This window comes from Falco peregrinus, chromosome 5 (assembly GCF_023634155.1).
Source record: "Falco peregrinus isolate bFalPer1 chromosome 5, bFalPer1.pri, whole genome shotgun sequence".
Lineage (NCBI taxonomy): Eukaryota > Metazoa > Chordata > Aves > Falconiformes > Falconidae > Falco > Falco peregrinus.
Window position 1 is genome coordinate 96769696 of NC_073725.1, and position 20800 is coordinate 96790495.

Consider the following 20800-nt stretch of genomic DNA (forward strand, 5'->3'; position numbering starts at 1 on the left):
GAATGAGCTGACATCTGAACTCCAGCCAAGCCTGGGTTTGCAAAGAGCACCTTGCTCTTCAACTGTCGCACAGTAGAGCCTCTGTGGTGGGTTGACCTTGGCTGGCTGCCAGATGCCCACCCAGCTGCTCTCCTGAAGAGGACGGGGAGAAAATAAGCTAGAAAAGCTGGAGACAGAAAGGCAGGTCCAATTATGTGGCTTGAATCTGCTCTAAAGGATTTGGAATGAATCAATAATATTGTTTCCTTGCAATTGATTCCCTTTGTGAAAGTTTGACTCCCTCATTTGTTTCATTTTTTTCAGGCTTGATGCCTATCTGATGGATTTTCAAGTATACCAGGACATGCTTATGATTTTTTTTTTTTTTTTTCAGAATGAATGGTGCTGGGTTTTCCTTTGCTTCCAAGTGTCTGACACTTAAACGCTTATTTTATTAAGCATTCCACTAAAACAAAATGTTCAAGTACATAACAGGAAAAATGCAAAAAGGTCATTGCTGACAATTTTTTTTTTTTTTTTTTTTTTAACCTATGAAAGTTCAGGGGGAAAAATACACCGGAATGAAAAAGTTTCTGGTTTAACTTCTTCTGTCTTACATATGGAGCAGTAACCATCCTTTGAAGTTTTGGTCCTTTGGAATGTGAAAATGAATTTATACAATTAGCACCATTATTCTGCAGCAGCATCTGCAGCAGAACAGGCTGATCCGAAACGATTCGTTAATTAGTCTGGAACGCGGTATGCGATGGCAGGGATCAGGCAGGCAGCTCCATGCTGCCTAATGAAGGGTGGGAAAGAAATCAGTAAGAAACAGAATGTAAACCAGAGTGAGAAATGTACAGAAGGACGCTTCTCTGCATGCTGAGCAGGCGTCTGAATTTCGACAGATGCTGTCACACATGAACAAAGTCACTGAGCCTCTAAATTGGGTTTTGTGCTTGGTTTGCAGTGAGGACAGAGTAATTGAGCATTATACACAAATTAAAGGTCTGACCAGAGGACAAGCCATTGTTCAGTGAGTATGACACTTGTTAATTTGTGAAGATGATATTTTTACTTTTCTTCTGTTCTTTGTTGAGAAGTGGTAATGCAGGCTGTTTTGGTCATTCGCTTCCAAACTTTACAATTATTATCTGTCAGAGTCTTTTTTTTAAAATTGAGTTATATTTTAAAGTTAAATTATTTGAAGTTTCAGATTTCACAGGCTTGCAGTTAAGGTTGTGTATCTTCGTTCATATGCCCCAAATATAAAAATTTTTTTGGACTTTATTGAAAGACTCTTCTCCATACCCTGCTTGCTATCAATTAGTTTTCAAACCAAACTTTTAAGGGCAAGTATTACCTGAGGTCGTATAAAAAACCCAAATGCGTGTTTGTTGAAATTTTCAGAATTTGGCTTTCAAAAGAACAAGGTCTTCCAAGATGCATACAGAGCTTGTGGAATTTTATTTTTAATTTACTGTTAATATTACTGAATGTACTTACATATAAATGCAGCGGGATGTGTTATGAGCCAGGAAGTTGGACTGCTACGGTTGCATGATGTAGAAAACTTGTAGTTTTTCTCACGTACCTCAATGCCTGTAAGTGTCTCAATAATTCAGGAGCTCCTTTCAATAGGAACAAGGGAGAAAATTGTCTGTTCAGTGCTTGTCTGAATTGCCTCATGAAACAGTCGTACAACTGCCTGAACACTTCTGGAGCCTATCCATTGTAACCAGAGCACCACAATGGAATCATTATAGACAGGTCTTTACCACCAGCATTTCCCAAAAGGCACACGTGTTCAGCTCAGAATTTTTACTTTCAGTTCTTCAGCCTTCTGATAAAAGATGGAATGTTCTGTTGTATGAGAGATTTTCCATTTTCCATAGCTGGGCTGAAGTATCACATCCTTCCCAAGCCAGGATGCTAAGTTTTTTTTGGAAAATGTGGGCCTTCAATTATTAAGACCTGCAAAATATCCAAATGGTAAATAGCATGTCCCAAATGTACGTGTGAAAAAAATATGTTAATAGATATTATTCCCTCCAGAGAAAAACATCTGATATGCTATAAATCTGTCTACAGGTACATGAAAGTGGTAGAAGCTTTGCCAACATATGGAGTTCATTACTATGGAGTAAAGGTTAGTAAATGCCTGTGGATAATGTGATTGCTTAGCTTATTACATGTGATTACATTCCTATAGGAGTAGTTTGATGATTCAGTACACTTCTATCAGTATTAGACCCTGCATTTTTCAACCTCTTTAATTTTTCCCACTTCAGTATTCTTAAAAAATTGTTTCCAGACAGGAGCAAAGCATTACGTGCTACAGAAGACAGAAAGGAATCTTTGTAAAACCTTCTGTAATCCTATCAGGAGCTAAATTCATATAATCTTAATTAAACAGGTTATCACTTCTAGATCCAAAGCAGTTAATAGTTTCCCCAGAGATGTTTCTAATTAGGAAAAAAATGCAATGTAAGAAAGACTACTTTTAAGTGGCAGGTGATTAGTGGGTGCGTACCTGGAGCAGGGAAATGCTGAGAAATATTTTTGGTGATGGCAATGCAGCATTTATTCCCATTGTAGAGCAGAGCCTGGGCCAAAGCATTTTGTGCAGAAGAGCTCAGCAGAGATGATGTCTCCTTACTTAGTCATGGCCATGGCACTGGTACCTGAGGAGCTGATGCTTTGCTCTCTTCTCTCCTCCTGTGGCTGTCTGTGCCTGAATTTCCTGGATGCACTCACTCACCACAATTTTTCTGTCCCATATCCTTCCCCCCTCACAGCCGCTCCTGCAACAAGTGACACCCCATCGTTTCAGCAGCACTGTTGCTTTTTTTGCCCACTTTGCACAACCACCACCCAGTTTCTTGCCTCTGTCTGGAAAAGCAGGGGAAGAAAATTTCAACACTCACTTCAGCAATCCACTTCACATCAATGTCTTTGCAAAAAAAAAAAAAATCTTTGTTCAGTACCTACTCATACTTGTCACAGAATTAAATGGGCTGTAGTCTTGGAATTGTGTATTTCTTAAGTAGCTCTTGGTTCATGTAGGTGTCCATTTTTCAGGATAAACAAGGAATCCCGTGGTGGCTTGGCATAAGTTACAAAGGAATAGGCCAGTACGACTTACAAGACAAAGTTAAACCCAGAAAAGTAAGTTTTTTGTGTCTGACCTTTTTTTTTTTTTTTTTTTTGGGGGGGGGGGGGGGGAGGTGGAATATTGCATGTTAGAGTATACTTTTTCAAGTTGTTGCTTGTTAAACTAGTGAGCAAAAGACAAAGGGTTGGAGGCAGAAGGCGAATTCTGCTGGCACTCAGGCAGTCGAACTCTCCCTCACACAGATCACAGACATTCCCTTTGGGAACTTTGGCTCCTGTGTTGTCCAGAGTTTGGTGGTCTCGGGACAGGAATTTTGGCAGCCTCCAGGGATAACTACAGAAGTATGAAGCAAATGGGTTTCTGCAAGTCCCGGACTAAAGGCCTTGTACTCGAGCAATGTATCCACTTGGCTTTCGTAGGTGTGTGTTGTGTGTGAATGGATAAAAGGCTCCACTGATACCTGCGAAATACAAGGGAACTGCATGGAACTGCAGGCCTGTTTGGGCAGCCCTATGTTTCCATGATGCAATGAATTGTAAGAGGAGGCTGAGAGTAAATGCCAAATGCTGGAGGTCGTCCTTCTGTTTTTCCACCCCTCTGCTCCCCCGTGTGTCTCCTGCAGAGCGAACTCTGCCAGCAAACCTCCCACATTGTTTGAACAGGGCAGAGGGTCCCGTGTGGTGCTGGTGGCCCCCCCGGACGCCCCGCCGGCTAGCCCCAACAGGCTCCGCTGCCGGCAGCCTTGGAAAGCCCATTGTGAGCCCAGCACACTGGGAGCTCACCCGGTCCTGTAGCCACAGGCATCTCCCCATGACAGCGCTGAGCCTTGGAAGCCTTTGAAGGGTGATTTAACCCGCCTGGCTGTTAAAACCGCCGGGGCTGCACGTGCAGGAGCCGTGCGGTTGGGCTGGGTGTGTGTGGTTTCTTTCTGGTCGTGTCTTCGTTGAAGTATCTGAGCCGTGAGGAGATAGGGACCTGGAGTTTTGCTGTTCTTCTTCCCCGGGAATGATCTGGGCAGGAGTTCACATGAAGCGTGTGCTTCCTGCCAGGGAATTTTATATTTGCAAAATGATATTGTTTAGTGTATCTGTGCCAAAAAACGCAGATTAACAAAACTTCCTTGTTAAGAGTAATTGCCCTTCAAGCTCCCAACTTGATCTTCTCTTTTTCCAGAGCAGGCTATGACTTGGTTTCTTTTGGTGTATTTATATACCTGTGTGTCCAAGGTTGATCTTGTATCTCCTTCCTTTGTTTAGTAAAGCACATAGTTTCATCCCAGGTCTCTCTTACTGTACCTCTTCTAAATGACAGTGACACAAGAGGAACCCCAGAAAGTCAAGTCAGTGTTAGTGCAGCTGTCAATTGTCAAAGGAGAGCATCAAGGAGCTCCTCTTGCTCATGAGCACTTCCCTGGTTTTAGGCAACATCTACAAGATTTTTTCCGGTCAGGTCAAACACGGATCACTCTCTAGCCCAGATGTCCAGCTGTGACCAGCAATGCTTTCCAAGAAAATGCAGCCTGCCTGGCTAGAAACATTGCTTCACCAAGCAGTTTTTATGCTTGTGGGATTTCAGTTTGCAACATCAACCAGGCAGATTAAGAAAAATTTTTAAGGTCAGCAGGGCCCAGATACCAAGTCACACCCTGCTACAGTTCGTTACAAGGCGTTGCCTCTGAATGCACCGGGAGCTGTGTTTAAGAAAAATAAAATAAAAACCAAAGTTCACCTCTGCAGTGGAAGTGTTACAATGGAAATGATACTAGTTGTCTGCTTTACTGTAGTTGTAATTATACAACAGAAGATAGAGATGAAAAGGGAAGGTGGGAAAGAGGAGTCTAAATGCAGAGGGGAGGTATAACACTAATAAGCTGATTGAAAAAGTGGGGATGGATATGGCTGTAGTATCCTTATGGATTTGTGTCTGGTGTTAATAGGAAGGGACACAAATGACTGAAGCCACAGCTTGTCCTGACACATGACTGCTTTTAACCAACGTGGCTAAATATGCAAATGGTTTCTTTATACAAAAAGTGTCTGAGGGTTTGAAATATAAAGTGCACTTCTGATGTGATCCATGGAAGCACTTGGAATCAGATCACTTTTGGTGGGGGGAAGCAAACGCTGGATCCAGAGAGGCACCCGCTTCCAGACTTGGTTTTGGAGTTAAAATGTTGAGGTACTGCCGTTTATTTCAGCGTAGCAATAGCCTTGCTGCCTGTGGTGCAGCAGGCAGAAGTCTCCTTTTAACCAGTATTGTTGTTTGTTCATATTTATGAATGTATCAGAATATATTTCACAGAGAAAAGAGTCTGTATAGCTTGCCTGAATCCCCAAGGAATCAGCAAGCGCAGTCCTTTCAGAAGCAGCAGGCAGGAGGGGAGTAGGCATGGTTTACATGCCTGTCTTTTGGAGCAGAGGTGTTGGTTTTGCTGGATTTAGCAGAATTTTCTTGCTTTCCTTTGCGGGATGGAGCCAAAGTCAAGTGCCATGTGCTGGTGTTATCCTGTGGATCAAAAGTGCTGTTGTGTTTATCCCTAGCCATCTGGGAAAGAGCATCCTTATTGTGTTCCACTTGTCCAGTTAGCAATGTTTAAATATACATGAAGCTGATTATCTCAATAAAAGGGAGGGGCTGAGTCCAAGTCTTACAAAGACCAAGCTGATCTTTGCTAATTTTACAGATACAAGTGATCTATGGGTGTGCAAACCTCTCTGACCCTGGCTGCTGTGGGAAAGCTGCTGGGTTTCAGGTGGGAGGCTTTGGGCAGGAATTGGTGCCTGTGCTCCAGCTGAGTTTACACCAGGGGGTTTTATTCTGCTCCCCCATGTCTTTTCTGCAGTGCTAATGGCTGCTGTCAGATATAGCTGCATTTGCTTAATGTGTTCATCATAGGCATCTGGTAAGAGTCCACATTCAGAATAAAATTTTAAATAATAATTATGATAAAAAATATGTATGTAACTAACTGCACCCATTAATGAAGCATCAATCAAATCCCAGCAAATATAACCGTACTCCTCAAAAAGTGAAATCTTTTGGCTTTATCAAAGCAGGTCTCTAGGCAAAGAGACATAAATATGAGCCTTGAAGCACAGTGGTTATCCCAAGACTTCGCTGTTGGCTCAACACTGTTGTGTGAATTCCAAGGCTGAGAACTCTGCACAGGAGACAACTTGCACGATGGACCTGGATGAAGCAACCTCCAGATCCTTATCTTGATCCAGCCTTGCCAAGGCCTGTGCACGTACTGTCAATCATCTGTGAGGGAAGCATGTGTTGCGGGAGAGGACGGTGCGTGACTCAGGGCTGGACCAGGAGAACCTGCTGTGTGTGTCTGGGTGTAAAGCTGGCTGGGGAGGTTGGAGTCCGGCTATTAATATTCTGCTGCTTGACCTGAGATGGTTTGGAGAAAGGAGTTTTGTTGCTGTAAGTTACTCCTGAAAGCTTGTATTGCTTTGGAACTGGTTTCCGGCAAAGTGAGCCCCTGTTTTACCCCTCACCGACAACTGCAAACTGATGGGCACGGAGGAGAGCGCTGTGCTCCAGCTCTGTAATAGACTGAAAATGGAGAGTTATTTTTGCGTCACTTAGGAAAATTGTCCTTTTCTTTGTATAGTGGCTCCACACTGGCTGGAGGTTACGCTGAGCTCTGTTGATTATAATCCTGAAGTCTCACAGGGCATAAAAAAAGACCGGCTTTTGAAACCCTTGTTCCGATTTCAGCTCAGACCTGGGATTAACTCTGCAGTCCTGCTGCTTTGCAAACATATTCTCCCTTTGGCTGCAGTTAATACCAAGAGATGCCTCCTGCCTGGAGAGATGCCTCCTGCTTGCTATGGGGTGGCATGCCAAGATCCTGCCCCAGTCTCCTCTGAATCAATTAGGGAAAGCATAAAACAGGTCCCAGGAATTTGTTTGCTGTTTCAAAACAGAATAGATCTCCCTTGTATGTCTACCCCTATCCTCCCTGATGAGATAAACAGTGCGTCCTCTTGTTTATGGAATGTGTGTTAGGGTATGAGTTGAGTTTATTCTGTGTTCAGCCAGTATGTGGTGAGCCTCTGAGGGATAGGAATTTGGGAAGGCAGCTTGCTGGCTTTTTTACTTGTTGTCCCACTTCGTTGTGTTTCTGTGGTGACTCCTTGGTGATAAAATGAACTATAGTGTCTGAAGAGAAGAACTAATCTTGCTATGGTATTGTTTCAAATCTACAAGAATTTCAACTCTACTGCAGGTTGTTGTGAATGCATTATGTTCTTAGAAGTGGTTTTGTTAGAGTTTACTCATTTTGAAATGGGTAATATTTATCATAGAATCCTAGAATGGTTTGGGTTGGAAGGGACTTTTAAAGACCATCTTTAAAGGTTCCAAAGGGACAGCTCCTGCTAGCCCAGGTAAATGACATCAGTTGCTCTTCCCTTATCCACCAACACTGTAACCCTGTTGTAGCAGGCCACCAGGTCTCTCAGGTGCAGTTTGCCCTTTAGTGGATCTGTGCTGGCTGTCACCAGTGATCTCCTTATTTCGCATGTGCCCTAACATCATTTCCAGGAGGATCTGCTCCATGATCTTGCTGGGTACAGTGGTGAGACCAACTGGCCTGGGTCTTCCTTTTTCCATTTTTAAAAATGGGGGTTATGTTTCCCCTTTTTCAATCGGTGGACTGCTACGACTTCTCAAGTACAATTGATAGTGGCTTAGCCACTTGATCTGCCAGTACCCCAAGGACCTGTGGATGCACCTCATCAGGTCCCATGGACTTGTGCCCCTTCAGGTTCCTTAGATGGTCTTGAACATGATCCCCTACAGTGGGAAGTTCTTCATTCTCCTGGTCCTTGCCTTTGCCTTCTGTGAGCTGGGCGGTGTGGCTGGAGCACATGCCCGTGAAGACTGAGGAAACAAAGTTGTCTGCCTCAGGCTTCTCCATGTTCTGGATAACCAGGTCTCTGTTTAATTCCAGAGAGGGCCCACATTTTCCCTAGTCTTCCTTTTATCACCAACCTATAGAAGAAGCTTTTCTTGTTGCCGTTGACATCCCTGGCCAGACTTAATCCTGTCAGGGCTTTACCTTTTCTGACCTGATCCCTGGCTGCTTGGACAGTTTCTCTGTATTTCTTCCCAGGCTCCCTGTCCTTGCTTCCTTTTTGTGTGTGTTTTTGTCCACGAGCTGCATGTTCATCCATGCAGCCTCCTGGTGGTTTTGCCTGACTCCCTCTTTGTTGGGGTGCATCACTCCTGAGCTTGGAGGAGGGACATGTTTTGATATTTTTCTTTTAACTCAACATACACTAAGAGCTGATGCTGAAAGTTTTCCCTTGTGGAACATTTACTTAATGTAAATTTGCTGTCCTGCTTTGCGGAGTGGTTCAGAAGACAATGGCGTTTGTACGGGCTTCTCAGCAGGCGGATCTAATTAGGGAGAGATTTCTTTTACGGTGTTTATTTCTCACTGAGTAGAAGCCATTGATTTAGGCCTAAGAGGCTAAGCTCGCAGATGATTTAAAATAAACACAGAGCTGTGATGAGACCACTCTGAAATTCAGTTCCTTCCAGATGTGCAGAAAGTTGCTTGAGCATCGCCTGCCCCAAAACACACGTGTTTGGTGTCGAGGCATCTCTCATTCTTACTAATGCCAATGCCAGTGAGAGCTGGGCAAGGTCAGATCATCACATGTTAGAAAAAATGTGACTGAAGAGGTTTTTATAGGACTGGCTTAATATGTACGAGATGAAGGATGCCTTCAGGTGAGCTCTGCCAATTTATGCTGGCACAGGTGGGAGCAGTCTGCTGCCTCCTCTCAGAAGCTGCTGCAGGTGGAGCAGTTTGTGCCATCTCCTCAAATGCTTCCCTCCCTGGCCAGGAAAAGCAATTTAAAACAAAAAGATTTCAGTTGAGGGTAGTATGCCAGACAGCAAACTGCAACGGAGGGGCTGAAACGCAGCCCTTCTTCCAGCATTGCCGGCAGGGTGGTAATTTCCTTCACCGGGGTGGGGTGCATTCCTGTGGGCAGAAATCTTTTTATGTTTCCATGGTCTGAATTGCCAGATTTGTCTGGAGATTGCTGTTCCCAGCCAGTTCCTGGGATGCTGGTTGCTGAACCTCCTTACAGGCTCTGCACGTACCACCAGTTGCTTTGAAAGCGCTTCCCGAGGGGAAGGCTGCTGCTAACACTGTAGTGTGGTTTGCACTTCCATGCTCAATGATCCCTTGGGTGGAAATTCAGAAATTCAGAGGTCTGGGTAATTTAGCTTGTGGTCAGGATTTGCCATCAAATTCAGTGGGAAACATCCTGGCTGCAAAGCCAGCATATGCTGTGCCCAGGGCTGGCGCAGCAGCACTTGGCTGCACTACCCGTGCAGCCAGCTTCTCTCTTGGTTTTTCACCCCCTTGCGAAAAAAAAAAAAAAAAAAAAAAAAAAAAGGTAAACAAAATGCATCAGGCTATAGGAATATTAAGCAAAGGGCCCCTGAGCAGCTCTCTGGCGTGTCTCAAGGTGGGGGCCCTGCCAGTTCCTGCCTGTGATCCTGATGGGGCCGTTTTTCCGAGCCAGTGAGCTCCTGCTGTCAGGCCCAGACAAACTTGCATTTTATTCAAAACTGGATGTAAAATCAGCCAGGTAGGGGTGGGGAAAAAGTTGCTTCTTTTACTAAGGTGTCTCCCTATTAAGCAGTCTGTGTCTGCTCTGTGTCTTGTTAGACTACAATTACAGCTCCTTTTGCATGGAAAGGAAGGTTAGAAGGGTGACACCTTTTTGTTGGATGTTCTGCAGTATCGGGAAGAGGATCGCAGCAGAAATGCAGGAAGCTTAAAGTCATGGGCTGGCAAAAGCAGCAGCTGGGTGGCAGGAACCTGGCTGGTGCATGGAGGGGGCTGAGTAAGGAGGTGCAATCAGGGAGCTTCGCCCCTCCACCTTCTCCAGAAAGACCCAGAAAACCAACCTCAGCCAGGCTACGTTCAGCCTGTAGTCGGATAGGGCTGTATGGTCAGGCAGCCCTTGCCATACTCCCTGCAATTTTCAGGAGCTTTTAAGGATCAGGCAATCTAAATGGATGGGAAGGCTATTAGGAAAACATTCATTAGCTCAGGTGGACCTAATCGTCTGGTTAAAGAGAACATGCATTGCAAAACTTCCACAAAAACATTTTAATTATTCCTAATTGTTCTTCCAGCCCTCAAAAACCAGTTTGATTTCCAGATTATTATTATTTTTTTTACAACTCTTTTGTCTTTTAATATGCATGTTGTTTAGGTAGGATTGAAATTAGGAATGATTTAGAAACGTGTCTCTACAGAGTTAGGGAGTATTTGAAGAGCAGGAAGACTCTAGTGCAGTGACGGTTTCCTGAGTATTGCCTTTTGACCACAATTTAGAAAAGTTTTATTTGAAGGAGTTCATAGAATTTCATTCGGTGTACTATAGTTTATTTTTATTCCTTTTTTTCCCCCCCTTCGTTGTATTGAGACCTTTTTTCCTTCTTTTTGTCCTCATGAATCCAGCCATGTTTATTTTTAAGTGCACCTACATAAATATTATTAGTCCACAACTTATTCTGGAGCTACTCATACAATCACTGGCCTTTTGTTTAAGGACCTGACTGCAGGAGGGTTTGTTGGAGGAGCTGATTGCTAAGGAGCTCATGTTGTTCTGAAGTGAGATGGCTGAACAGGGCGCTTCTCAGTCCAGAGGAACACAAATGCACCCTGTGTGCGGAATTTTGAACCCGGCTTGCCCGGTGGAGCAGCAGAGGGACAGCCGTGGGTGCCACAGCCCCGTGGAGGCGAGTGTCTGCGCTGAATGTGCCGGTGCATCGGGCGCCCAGCAGCTCCCGCTTGGGCTGGGATGGATCGCACAGGGTGGGGAGGAAGTGGAGCACAGCTCTACCCACACCCTGAGGCAATACCACGCAGGTTTTTTTAAAAAGGCAAAGACTTTTTTTTTTTTTTTTTTTGTGTTTCTTCTCTTTTTGCTTTCTTTTTCCTCTTTTTCCCTGCTCTCCTGCCTCAGCACCAAAGGTAATCAGGGGTACATCTCACCCAAGGTTGGTGTTGGATTTGCACTTGACAGATTTGCTCCTCACAGAGGGTCCCCCCAGCCCCTCGGAGTGCTGGTGTCCCTCTGCCCGGGCAGGAGCCTGCTCAAGGCCATGAGGCAGCTGCACGCTGTCCCCCTGCCAGACGTGACCCTTGTCACCCCCGCTGCCCCACAGGCAGGCAACCCCTTCTCCCGCAGCCCTCGGGAATGCCGAGTGCGTCCGGTGGTGGAAAACCCAGAGGAAGTGATAAAGGGGACAAGGGGATGGGGAGTCAACACCTGCAACCGATAAGAGGCAGCAAAGTGGTTTTTCCCAGAGGTCAGGGTCAAAGCCCGCCCATCGTTGTTACGAGCGTGGGAGCAGGGCACCATGCTTCTGGTCCAACCTGTTGCCTCTCGGGCATGAGTCAATGCCAGCAGGGCCGGGGCTCGGCCACCACGGGGGCTTGGGGGGCTGCTGCAGCCCCTCACCATGCCGGGTCCCACCACAGCCCCCCGCTGAGGGCTCAGCATGCTCTGAAGGGGCACAGCCCCTCGGTGGAAACCTCCTTCTCTTCCCTCCTCGGTTGGGTTTTCCCTTTATCTGGGAGGAAGGGTGGGTCGGGAGGCGTCGCTGCCGCGGGGAGCGGCGGTGATGTCAGGCGTGTGTCAGCAGTGGGAGGCGAAGCCGGTGGAGCACCGGTGGGGAGGGATGGCACCGTGGCCGCCTCTTGCTCCACACTTCCCATGTCACCCCTGAATATCCCTGATGCTTCCCAGAGTGGCCGGTGGTACCAGGGAGAAGGGGCCGGTGCTGCAGGGAGGTGAGTGCCGGGGGCGGCTGTGAGGGGAGGTGGGCGGCCGGGGTCGTGCTGGGGATCCCTGCGCACTGCAGCACCCACGGGTGCTATTGCTCAACATCCTGACACACTGCGTGAGCTGTTGGAACTTTTGAAAAATGTATTTATTTAACAGTTCAATGCCAACTTATAAAGAGGGCTCTTCTGAAAGCAACATGGATTGGACGGGGTGCTTTTAATACAAAGATAAACTTATTTAAGCATCAGGGTAAAACTTCCACAGTCTTCTGGGAAATGACTGATTAGTTTAAGTAAATGACATTTCCCCTTGCTGCATTTTTCACATAGCAGGGTCTAATGATAAATTGTAGTACTAGAAAGGAAAGCTTTAACTAAACAGAGGGAAAGGTCACCGAGAGCGCCAGCGTTTTCCCCGCAAGCGCATGCCCTGGGTTTTGTTTCATTTACGATCCGTGTTAAGAATATCTCAAGCACAGTGTGGTGTAACTAGTAATTTTTTTCTGTAACTCAAAGTTCTTCCGTAGTCGGAGCATGGCGTGCCGGGTTGTGGCAGAGGCCAGCGGGAATGTCGCGTGTCCAGGGGACTGCCAGTGGGGTGGCTGCACCCTCGGAGGCTTTGGAAATCTCCTGTGGGGAAGGAGGGGGTCGCTGGAATGGCACAGGTGCCTCGGCTGGATCGTGCAGGTTGCCAGCTGATCTCCCTCTGGACGCTGGCCCTGCCTGGGTGGAAGTACCTCGGCTGCCTCCGCCTGGGCTGCAGCTCTGGAAAGCAGCCGGCTGTAAACTACAGCACGTGTGTGCCGCACCTGTGCACCCTGTCATCTTCAGGTGATGTCCCTGGGGACACCTGTGTGGCTTTCCGTGTGCACCCACGCACCCTGGCACTGCTGGGGGGGGCAGGAGGTGGAGCTGCAGAAACCTGCGCTGAGGGGCCAGGGAACAGCTCGGCCAAATGCAGCCCCTGACGGATCCCACCCGGAGGGTGGCTAATGCTGGTGCAAAGGGAGAGCGGATTCGTATGAAATTCTGATCCCACGGGTGCAGCTGCCAAGCCCTGGTTGACTTTGATCTCTTCTCTCAGCTGGCACTTTGCAGGAAATCTGTGGTTTCCTTACAGGAGTATGTGTTGTGGGGTGCCTTCCTCCTGCAGCTGCTCTTTCTCTGCATGTGTTGTACCCCTGCTCCAAAATGTCATGCTGAACCTCTTACCCAGTGTCTTCAGTGGAGAAAAGTCTTGGTTTGCCCTGAGCTGCTGCCATTCCCTGGGGATGTTCTGACTGAGGGAAGAGACTGTAGGTGTCTTTGTATAGAGATTTTTGCATTTAATCAGAGAGAAGGCAGCTTTAGCTGCCCTCCCAAGTTCTTTGTGAACCTCTAGCAGTGAAATTAAATGTGCTGTTAATGGAAACAGATATTGTCACAGGCAAAATCCTCAATCTGCAATGCGTTGTCTGTAAGAGTGTGAAATCACTTGAGAGGCATCCTATATGTTTGTATCTATGTACTTATTTTAGTTGATGTTATGAATGTTGTTGTTGCTGAGCCCATGCATAGCTGAGGATACACAGGAATTGTAATTTGCAGAAATTGCATAACCCTGGGGGCAGGAGCCTGGTGATTCTTGTAGTGACAGTGTTCTGCTTCTCTCTTGCAATTCTCCTAGCTATTTCAATGGAAACAGCTGGAAAATCTCTATTTCCGTGAAAAGAAGTTTGCTGTGGAAGTACATGATCCCCGCAGGTAAGGCTGGGGGAAGCGGTTGCAGCAGTGGGATGAGTCGTTACCCAGCCTGGGGATTCGTCGTCATCTGTTAGCAGATGGGGATGGGAGGGTGCCTCCAAGTTTAACACGGAGCTGAGTTTACTGTGGGCTTTGTGACACTGAGCCTGATCCTGCACTTGGCAGGGTGGCCGGGCTGGATGCAGCCTGTGGGTGATGGACACGCGGCGCTGTGATGTTGAAGAGGTACAGGCACAGTGTGCAACCTGGAGTGACTGTTCCTGTGTTACAGCTCTGGGTGTTCTTCTCTCAGATGTGTCCCCCAGGGGAGCTCCTGGAGCAGAGGGAGGGCTATCTGTCATGGCCACATTTGCTCACTGTATAAAACCCTTCCCCGAAAGGCCACTGTAACGTGCCTGTGCAGCAGGAGACCCAGGAATGCAGCCTGCAGGACCCAGACATGCCTTTCTTGCTCACCTTCTTCCCTCCCCTGCCTTGGCAGCAATACTCCCTCCTCGGAGCCTGAGCCTCCAGCGGCCCAGAGGAGCCCTGCCAGTTTGGGTGGGAGCTCGCCCGCGGGCTCTTTTCCTTGTGCTAAGAAGAAAGAGCCTTTGCCCAGGGTGAATTTCTGACTCCACTTTCCTTCCTGCTTCTCCTGCTGCCATCCTTTCTATCTCTGGCACAGGACCACTGTGCCTCTCAGTTGGGCCCGGGGGAGTGACGAGATGCTCTGCTGATCCCCCCAGATCCCCTATCCTGCCTGGTCACTCCTTTCGGGATCCCATGGCAGTCTGCTTGCCCTTTCTGCATTTATAGTGTACCCAACCATTGGTCTCATTAGCCACAATTATGCTGCTGAGCTAAAAGGCACAGCGGTTGTTACTGCTGCCCGTTGCAAAGGTTGACCAGGAGGGACTTCAACCTTGTAAAAGTAAGAGAAGGTTAGGAGGGAAGAAAGGCAGCAGTGCCGGGTGGTGGGGAGAAGGAAATCTGGAGAGAGGGGCATGTGGGCATTAAAACCTCAAGGACTTGTCTTGAAATTGCGTTTATCTTTGCCACTTCAGAATTTCAGTGTCAAGAAGGACCTTTGGTCAGAGTGGATTGGTAGTGCAAACCTGGTATGCAAATACTTCCCTGATCAAGTCCATCTGGGTGATGGCCATCAGTCAACATCAGTTTTACTTGGACAGAAAGCAAAGCAAAGTAAGTTATAAGGCATTTTACTGTGGGCATAAGTTTCAACACCTTTCCGGAATACCCTTCACTGTATGTTTTCTTTAGCTTGAACTACTCTCCAGAGTAAAAGTACACATTGTTTTTGTCAGCTTTTTGAGCAGTCTATTAGCAACAGTATTGTTATTTGATCCATCTTAGCCTGTGTGCAATTAAGGGCTATGGAACTGTAATCACTGAAGAGGGAATTCCCACATCTCAGTGTTTAACCTGCTTTTTCTTTTGTCTCCTTCTCCTGTTCACTTTGAACATGGTGAAAACGGCAAAGAGATTTGGAACTGGGAGATGGTTCAGGCTTTGGGGGCAGAAGGGAGAGGAATGCCAGCACACTGAGCTCCCTGATGCTGTTGCTTTAGCCTTTAATCTTGTGGGAGATGAGGTGTGAAACATCATCTTCTGTGACCCCCTGGTTCTGAAGTTAATTAGAGGTAACTTGATGAGGCTGCATTTTCTTTTTTTTTTTTTTTTTTTAACTCCTTCAGGCAAAAATTCCTTCAGCCAGAAGTTTGGATGATATCGCCATGGATCTGACGGAGATGGGAACACCAAAAGTTTCAAAACTAGTGACTTTGGAGGCAAAGAACCAACTTATTATGGCCAGCAACGGCAGTTTGATCTCATCAGGTAATATTTCATGTAAATGCAACCTAGTGAAGTACAGTGGGGCTTGTGTATGTGAAGAGGGAAAGCAAGGCTAGCTGGCCATAAATACGGTGACACATGTGAAGGCATGTATTAGTTATGTATCTGAAACAGTAGTATCGATGGTATGATCTGCTGTTTCCCCTCCATAACTAAATCGGAAATAAAAATCTGCTAGATGGATAAGCACCCGTGTACTCTTGGTCCATGAATAACTTGATATCAGTTTACCAGTCAGTCCTTGCATGAGTGTAAGTCTCAAAGTCCGGGGGAAATTCAATCCAGGCTGCCCTGAAGCACCTGTTCTGGGAGCTGAATTGCCCTGAACTTCCTCAAACGTGAGCAGAGAAGATAAATGCTTCCCAATAAAGCTCAGCCCTGGAGTGGACTTCAGGTCTCTCCCTTGGCTGTGGAGGAGGGGCAAAGGTGGGAGGTAGAAGCCTGGCTACTGCACCTCAATGCCTCAAGGTGAAGCCCAAGTGAGGACCCTCGGTGTCTGTCTCAAAAGCAAAGCCAAAGCCAAAATGTCAACTATATTGTAGATCTTGTTAATGTAATGATTTATATTTTGGGTGGTGGGGTTTTGGGCTGTATACTTGGGACTTGCCATGCAAATATATACATTGGGGGGTTGAAAAAGCTAATTTCCTGAAAGCCTGCTTGCTGGATGACAGGAGGGCTGGATGTTGCACTTAAAATAACGTGTCGTTTTGCTGGGCTGGACTGCTTTGGGTAGATCACAGCTTACTCAACCAGATAGAAAAGGCTTTTAAATGCAAAACCTGTGATATAGAAAGTGTATTTTTCAGGCTCTCAGGATTCAGAGGTCAGTGAAGAACAGAAGAAGGAGAAAATTATGGAACTAAAGAAGAAAGAGAAACTCCTTCAGGAAAAACTGCTGCAGAAAGTTGAGGAGCTGAAGAAAATCTGCCTGCGGGAGGCGGTGAGAACTGCACCTTGTGCTGGGGTCGGGGTGGGTGAGAGCCCTTCTGTCCCTCTGGGACCTTCACGTGGAGTTCCTTCTGTTCCCCAGGAGCTGACGGGTAAGATGCCCAAGGAGTACCCTCTGAGCGCCGGGGAGGATCCTCCCCAGGTCAGGAGACGTGTTGGCACAGCGTTCAAGCTGGATGACAACCTGCTCCCCAGCGAAGAGGTGAGTGCTGCAGTTTGTTTTCACAGCAGAGGTGGGGTGGCCAGACCGGTGGCCAAAGCCACTTGTAAATAATCCAGTTCTTCCCTGATTGTTTAAGAGGAAGCAGCTGGGACAGCCACTTGCATAGGCTGGGGCATTTAGGAGGGCACTGCCCCCATTTCAGCCATGCTGCCTTCAAAACGACCAGGAAATTGGGTGTTTCAAGACCTTAAAATTTCCTAACCTGAACCCCTGATTTGGGCATGCTGCTTGAATTCTAATGGGCATTTTGCTGCTAATTAGAGAAGAGTGGGTGCATAACACCATTTGGCAACCCATGGCTATGAGCTTTTCTCGAGCGTTGATTTGTGTCACGTTCAGATTGTGTTCAAACTCCCAACATGGCAGAGGTGTGCGCTGTCCCTCTTGCAAAATCATCTCTCCATGAGCATAGCTGTGTGACAGGTGACAGAGATTTATCTCTTGCTGAATGCAAGTTCCACCTAAATAAAAGCTCTCTCTATTGCTCAAGAAGCTAATACGAACTTTGCTGGCAGAGACTGACTCAGGAGATACGATAATTCAATATCAAGTTTCTAGACATGTATCATTCCCCTCAGTCCTTGTGAGGTTTGTTAACAAGCTTTATCATCCAACTAGTAAGTAGGCGTTGGGCACTTTGCATCTGTCGTTCACCAAAAACTCACCGCCTTGGCTCACAGGACTGGTGTAATCCATGTCTGCAGCAAACTGATTTTATGTGGACTGCTCAAATGCTATTAAAACAAAATTCTGCTGACTGGATTTAGTAATGTGTTGCTTAGCACTTCTGCAGTGCCTTTCATCTGAGCTTCTCAAAGCTGTTTACAAACATTTCATTAAAGCCTCCAACTCCCTGTTATGTAGGTATGGCGATGTTAATTCCCATTTTTATTTTCGCCAAAGTAGAGAGAGATTTTGAACAGACATTTTCAGGCTTGGACTCGGGGCAGGAGGTTTAGTGATCTAAACCTGAGTTTAGGTGTCTGTTTCGTCACCCAGGCTGGAGAGCTTTGGACCTTTCTCAAGAGATCTCATAATCTTACACTAGTCTGAGAAGTAAGATCTAAGAGTTTCATATACTAGCATTCTTGTGTATAAACTTTGGTATTTCTCTGTTTTGCGCCCAAGATTTCACTTCCTTAGCACAAAAATTGATCTTCTGTTCAATAACCTTCATTGATAATTTCTACCCAGAGTACAAGCAAATAACTGATCTCACAAATTTGCAGGATCCTGCTTTGCAGGACTTGGAGAGCAATTTTATCATACAGCAAAAGCTGGTGGAAGCTGCAAAGAAACTTGCTAGTGAGCCTGACCTCTGCAAAAACGTGAAGAAGAAAAGAAAGCAGGAGTATGCTGATGCTGTGAAAAAGCTGCAAGAGATAGAAAATTCCATAAATGAATATAGAATCAAGTGTGGCAAAAAACCAACCCAGAAATCAAGTCTTACTCTACCAGGTAAGCGAGAGAATTCCCTGTGTTCAGATGAAAACAGGGCACAAAAAAGTTATTTGGATCACTTACGAGTTTTGTTTACATCTTTTCTATATGGTTTTTATCTTCTCCAAGGTAGCTAACTAAGAAAAATGAGGTGAAATTGCTGCATCTGATACGCTAGATGCAGTGCTTATAGGCTCAGGGCAGAACAGGCTGCAGTTTTAGGAACAAGTGCAGGCAGGTTCCAGCACCAGGCACAGACTGAAGGTGCTGGCAGGAGCATCTCAGCCACAACTGGTGTGAATTCACAGTGCATGGCGTGCAGTTGTCTGTCTAACCTGCCACGTGTGAGATCTCTCTCCCTTCTGCAGTGCTTCTGCTCCAGCAAAAATAGAGCCTGGCAGTTCTTCTACAGGATCAAAGACTTTGTTACCTGATTAAAACCTACTGATCTCCAGGAAGACATAAGTGAAGTTCAAGAGTTTATGGATGCAAATAGATTTTTAACTAAATCCATTTGCCGCCAATGAGCACAGTGAAAGCAGACACCCTTGGCCCCCTCCATTCTGAAAGTGCGATTTTTGCTAAGGGAGGTGAGATCCTTGCTTCTTCTTAGGATAAAGCATGGAAACTTGCTAATATCCGAGCCAACTGAAGGCGTTTGGGAGTAGTAAAAGCTCATAGGTATTGCAGGCTCCTCTAGTTTCTACAGTGGTTAACAGTTTCAGGACATGTTTTACCTCTCCCCTCCATGGAAAATATCTATGGATAATTGTTAATGTTTAGCTGATTTCTTTTTTTCCCTCTTTGTCCCAGAGAAAATATTGTTTTGTGAGGTTAGTGGGGTTTTTTCCTGGGAATTACAAGGTGGGAAAGAAAATGCAAAATTTTTCTGTTGTTAATATTGATACACTCTTACTGACCCTTGAGATGAGAGATTTTGCCAACGTTATGTTCTCCCTGAAGGAGACCTTTCTCCCTTGCACTGCCAGGTTTCTGTTGGGGAAAGCTTTGCCATGTCCCATTCCTGTTGAGAGCTTGATTTGGCTCCTTACCCAGCACCAACCGTGGCAGCGCTGGGCTATCCATCATCACAAAGTGCTTACTCTAAAAGGTTGATGATTGCTATATAATGTGGCCCAGCTAGTTCCTGATTGACAGAGATGAGGAAAACATCTGTTTTTCCAGTCTCTTGCTCACCAATCTGGATACTAATCATGGGAGGCCCTGTATTACCTGGGACACGTGGTGTGTAGGAATAACCAGGGAGCTGCTGAAGGCTAGTGAGCAGCGAGAGCCCCATGGGGCAGCATCCGTGCACAGTCACTGTTTGTTGTTGCAGGCAGGTTTTTGTCCTGTTGTGCAAACAAGCAACTTAGGAGTCGGTCCTTAAACGTTTAGCCCATCATTTTGCAACATTTGGTACACGGCATCCTTGTTTGCTGCCTGAGAAGGTGGATGTAGCCAGAAGGAACTAGACTCTGTGTCTTGGAGGGTTTCCCTGCAGGTAGGGACTGCAAGACAGCGAGTGCTTAGCCAGCAGTAAGTTAACTGCATTCCCTTCCAGATCCTGACGCTTGCACTGTAGCATGTATTTGTTTACCTGAAGCAGAACTGTCATCTGCTTCAATAACTGATTTTATGTGTAAGCTTTTCACCATCACTGACGGTACTCTCTGGCTAAGGGTACACGGTTTCAGAAGGCTAAGCAGTGATGAGTCGTTTGTGTCCTGTGAATTTGGGGAATGACTCGTTGGAAATAACATGTTAAATAGCAACATTGATTTATTGAATCAAACTGTAGCTATTTTCATCCCAGCCCCTAAGGGATGGGAGATGAAGGACATACTGGACTGTCTCCTGGTCCCTGTGTTCTGCTCACCCTTTCCTTTGCTTCCTCTCTAGCCCAGAGTTTTGTTCCCTTTTGCAGGGATTTTCACAGACTGGGGATTTAAATTCAGAGCTCGCCCATATGTTGTCAGCATTTGCAGACCCCACAGGCATTCAGCAGTGCAGCTTTTGGCTGGCTTTTTTTCCCCTCTTTTCCTTTTCTTCCCCCCAGGTAATTTTTTTTTTGCCTCCTTGCACTGGGCCCAGTTCCTTGTTTCACCACCATATGGTCAAATTCATGTGAATAATCCCCCCCCCGCAGCTTTTTCCCAGTGTCCGGTTGCAGGCGGAGCTGTAGCGCATCCTCGGTGGTCTGACAAGTCCCTTCAGGGCAGGGGCCAGCCCTGATGTTTGGCTGCTCTTGAAGAGAACTCAATTCTTGTAACCAGACCTTTTCTCCCAGCAAAGCGCAACAGCAAGGGAGCAACATAGGGTGCATGTGTTCATGATGACTGATGGAAGAAGCAGGTGTCACACACAAAGTGGCTGCCACTGTGGACTGTTGTTGCTTCCTTTCCCTTGTGCATGGAGGTTCACACAGACCTTTTATCCACCAGCACTGTCTTGCCCAAAACAGCATAGGAACAGATTTTTCTCTGGGTTAATTGTCTCTATTGCTGCTTTTTATCACCAGCCTAATTTCTTTGCTACTGCTGATCGGTTCTAAACCTTAGCAAGGACAAGATGTTTCTGAGCAAGTGCTAGTATTGAGTAGTATCCAGGTAGGTGCAGTAAAGCACTTAGAATAAATAACAGAATACAAAGGAAACAGAAA

General features: G+C 46.3%; 1 protein-coding gene across 5 annotated transcripts in view; it reads left to right on the forward strand.

Moving 5' to 3' along the window:
- FRMD4B (FERM domain containing 4B) overlaps positions 1-20800 on the forward strand; it is a 137180-nt gene that overhangs the window by 108358 nt on the left and 8022 nt on the right. For all 5 annotated transcript variants that reach the window (XM_027793065.2, XM_055805444.1, XM_055805446.1 and 2 more), the window contains 9 exons: positions 950-1015; positions 2071-2128; positions 3061-3147; positions 13594-13670; positions 14714-14852; positions 15365-15506; positions 16334-16467; positions 16558-16677; positions 17928-18156. In XM_027793065.2, the coding sequence (XP_027648866.1) occupies positions 950-1015; positions 2071-2128; positions 3061-3147; positions 13594-13670; positions 14714-14852; positions 15365-15506; positions 16334-16467; positions 16558-16677; positions 17928-18156 (1052 nt within the window). The remainder of the gene's footprint in view (positions 1-949; positions 1016-2070; positions 2129-3060; positions 3148-13593; positions 13671-14713; positions 14853-15364; positions 15507-16333; positions 16468-16557; positions 16678-17927; positions 18157-20800) is intronic.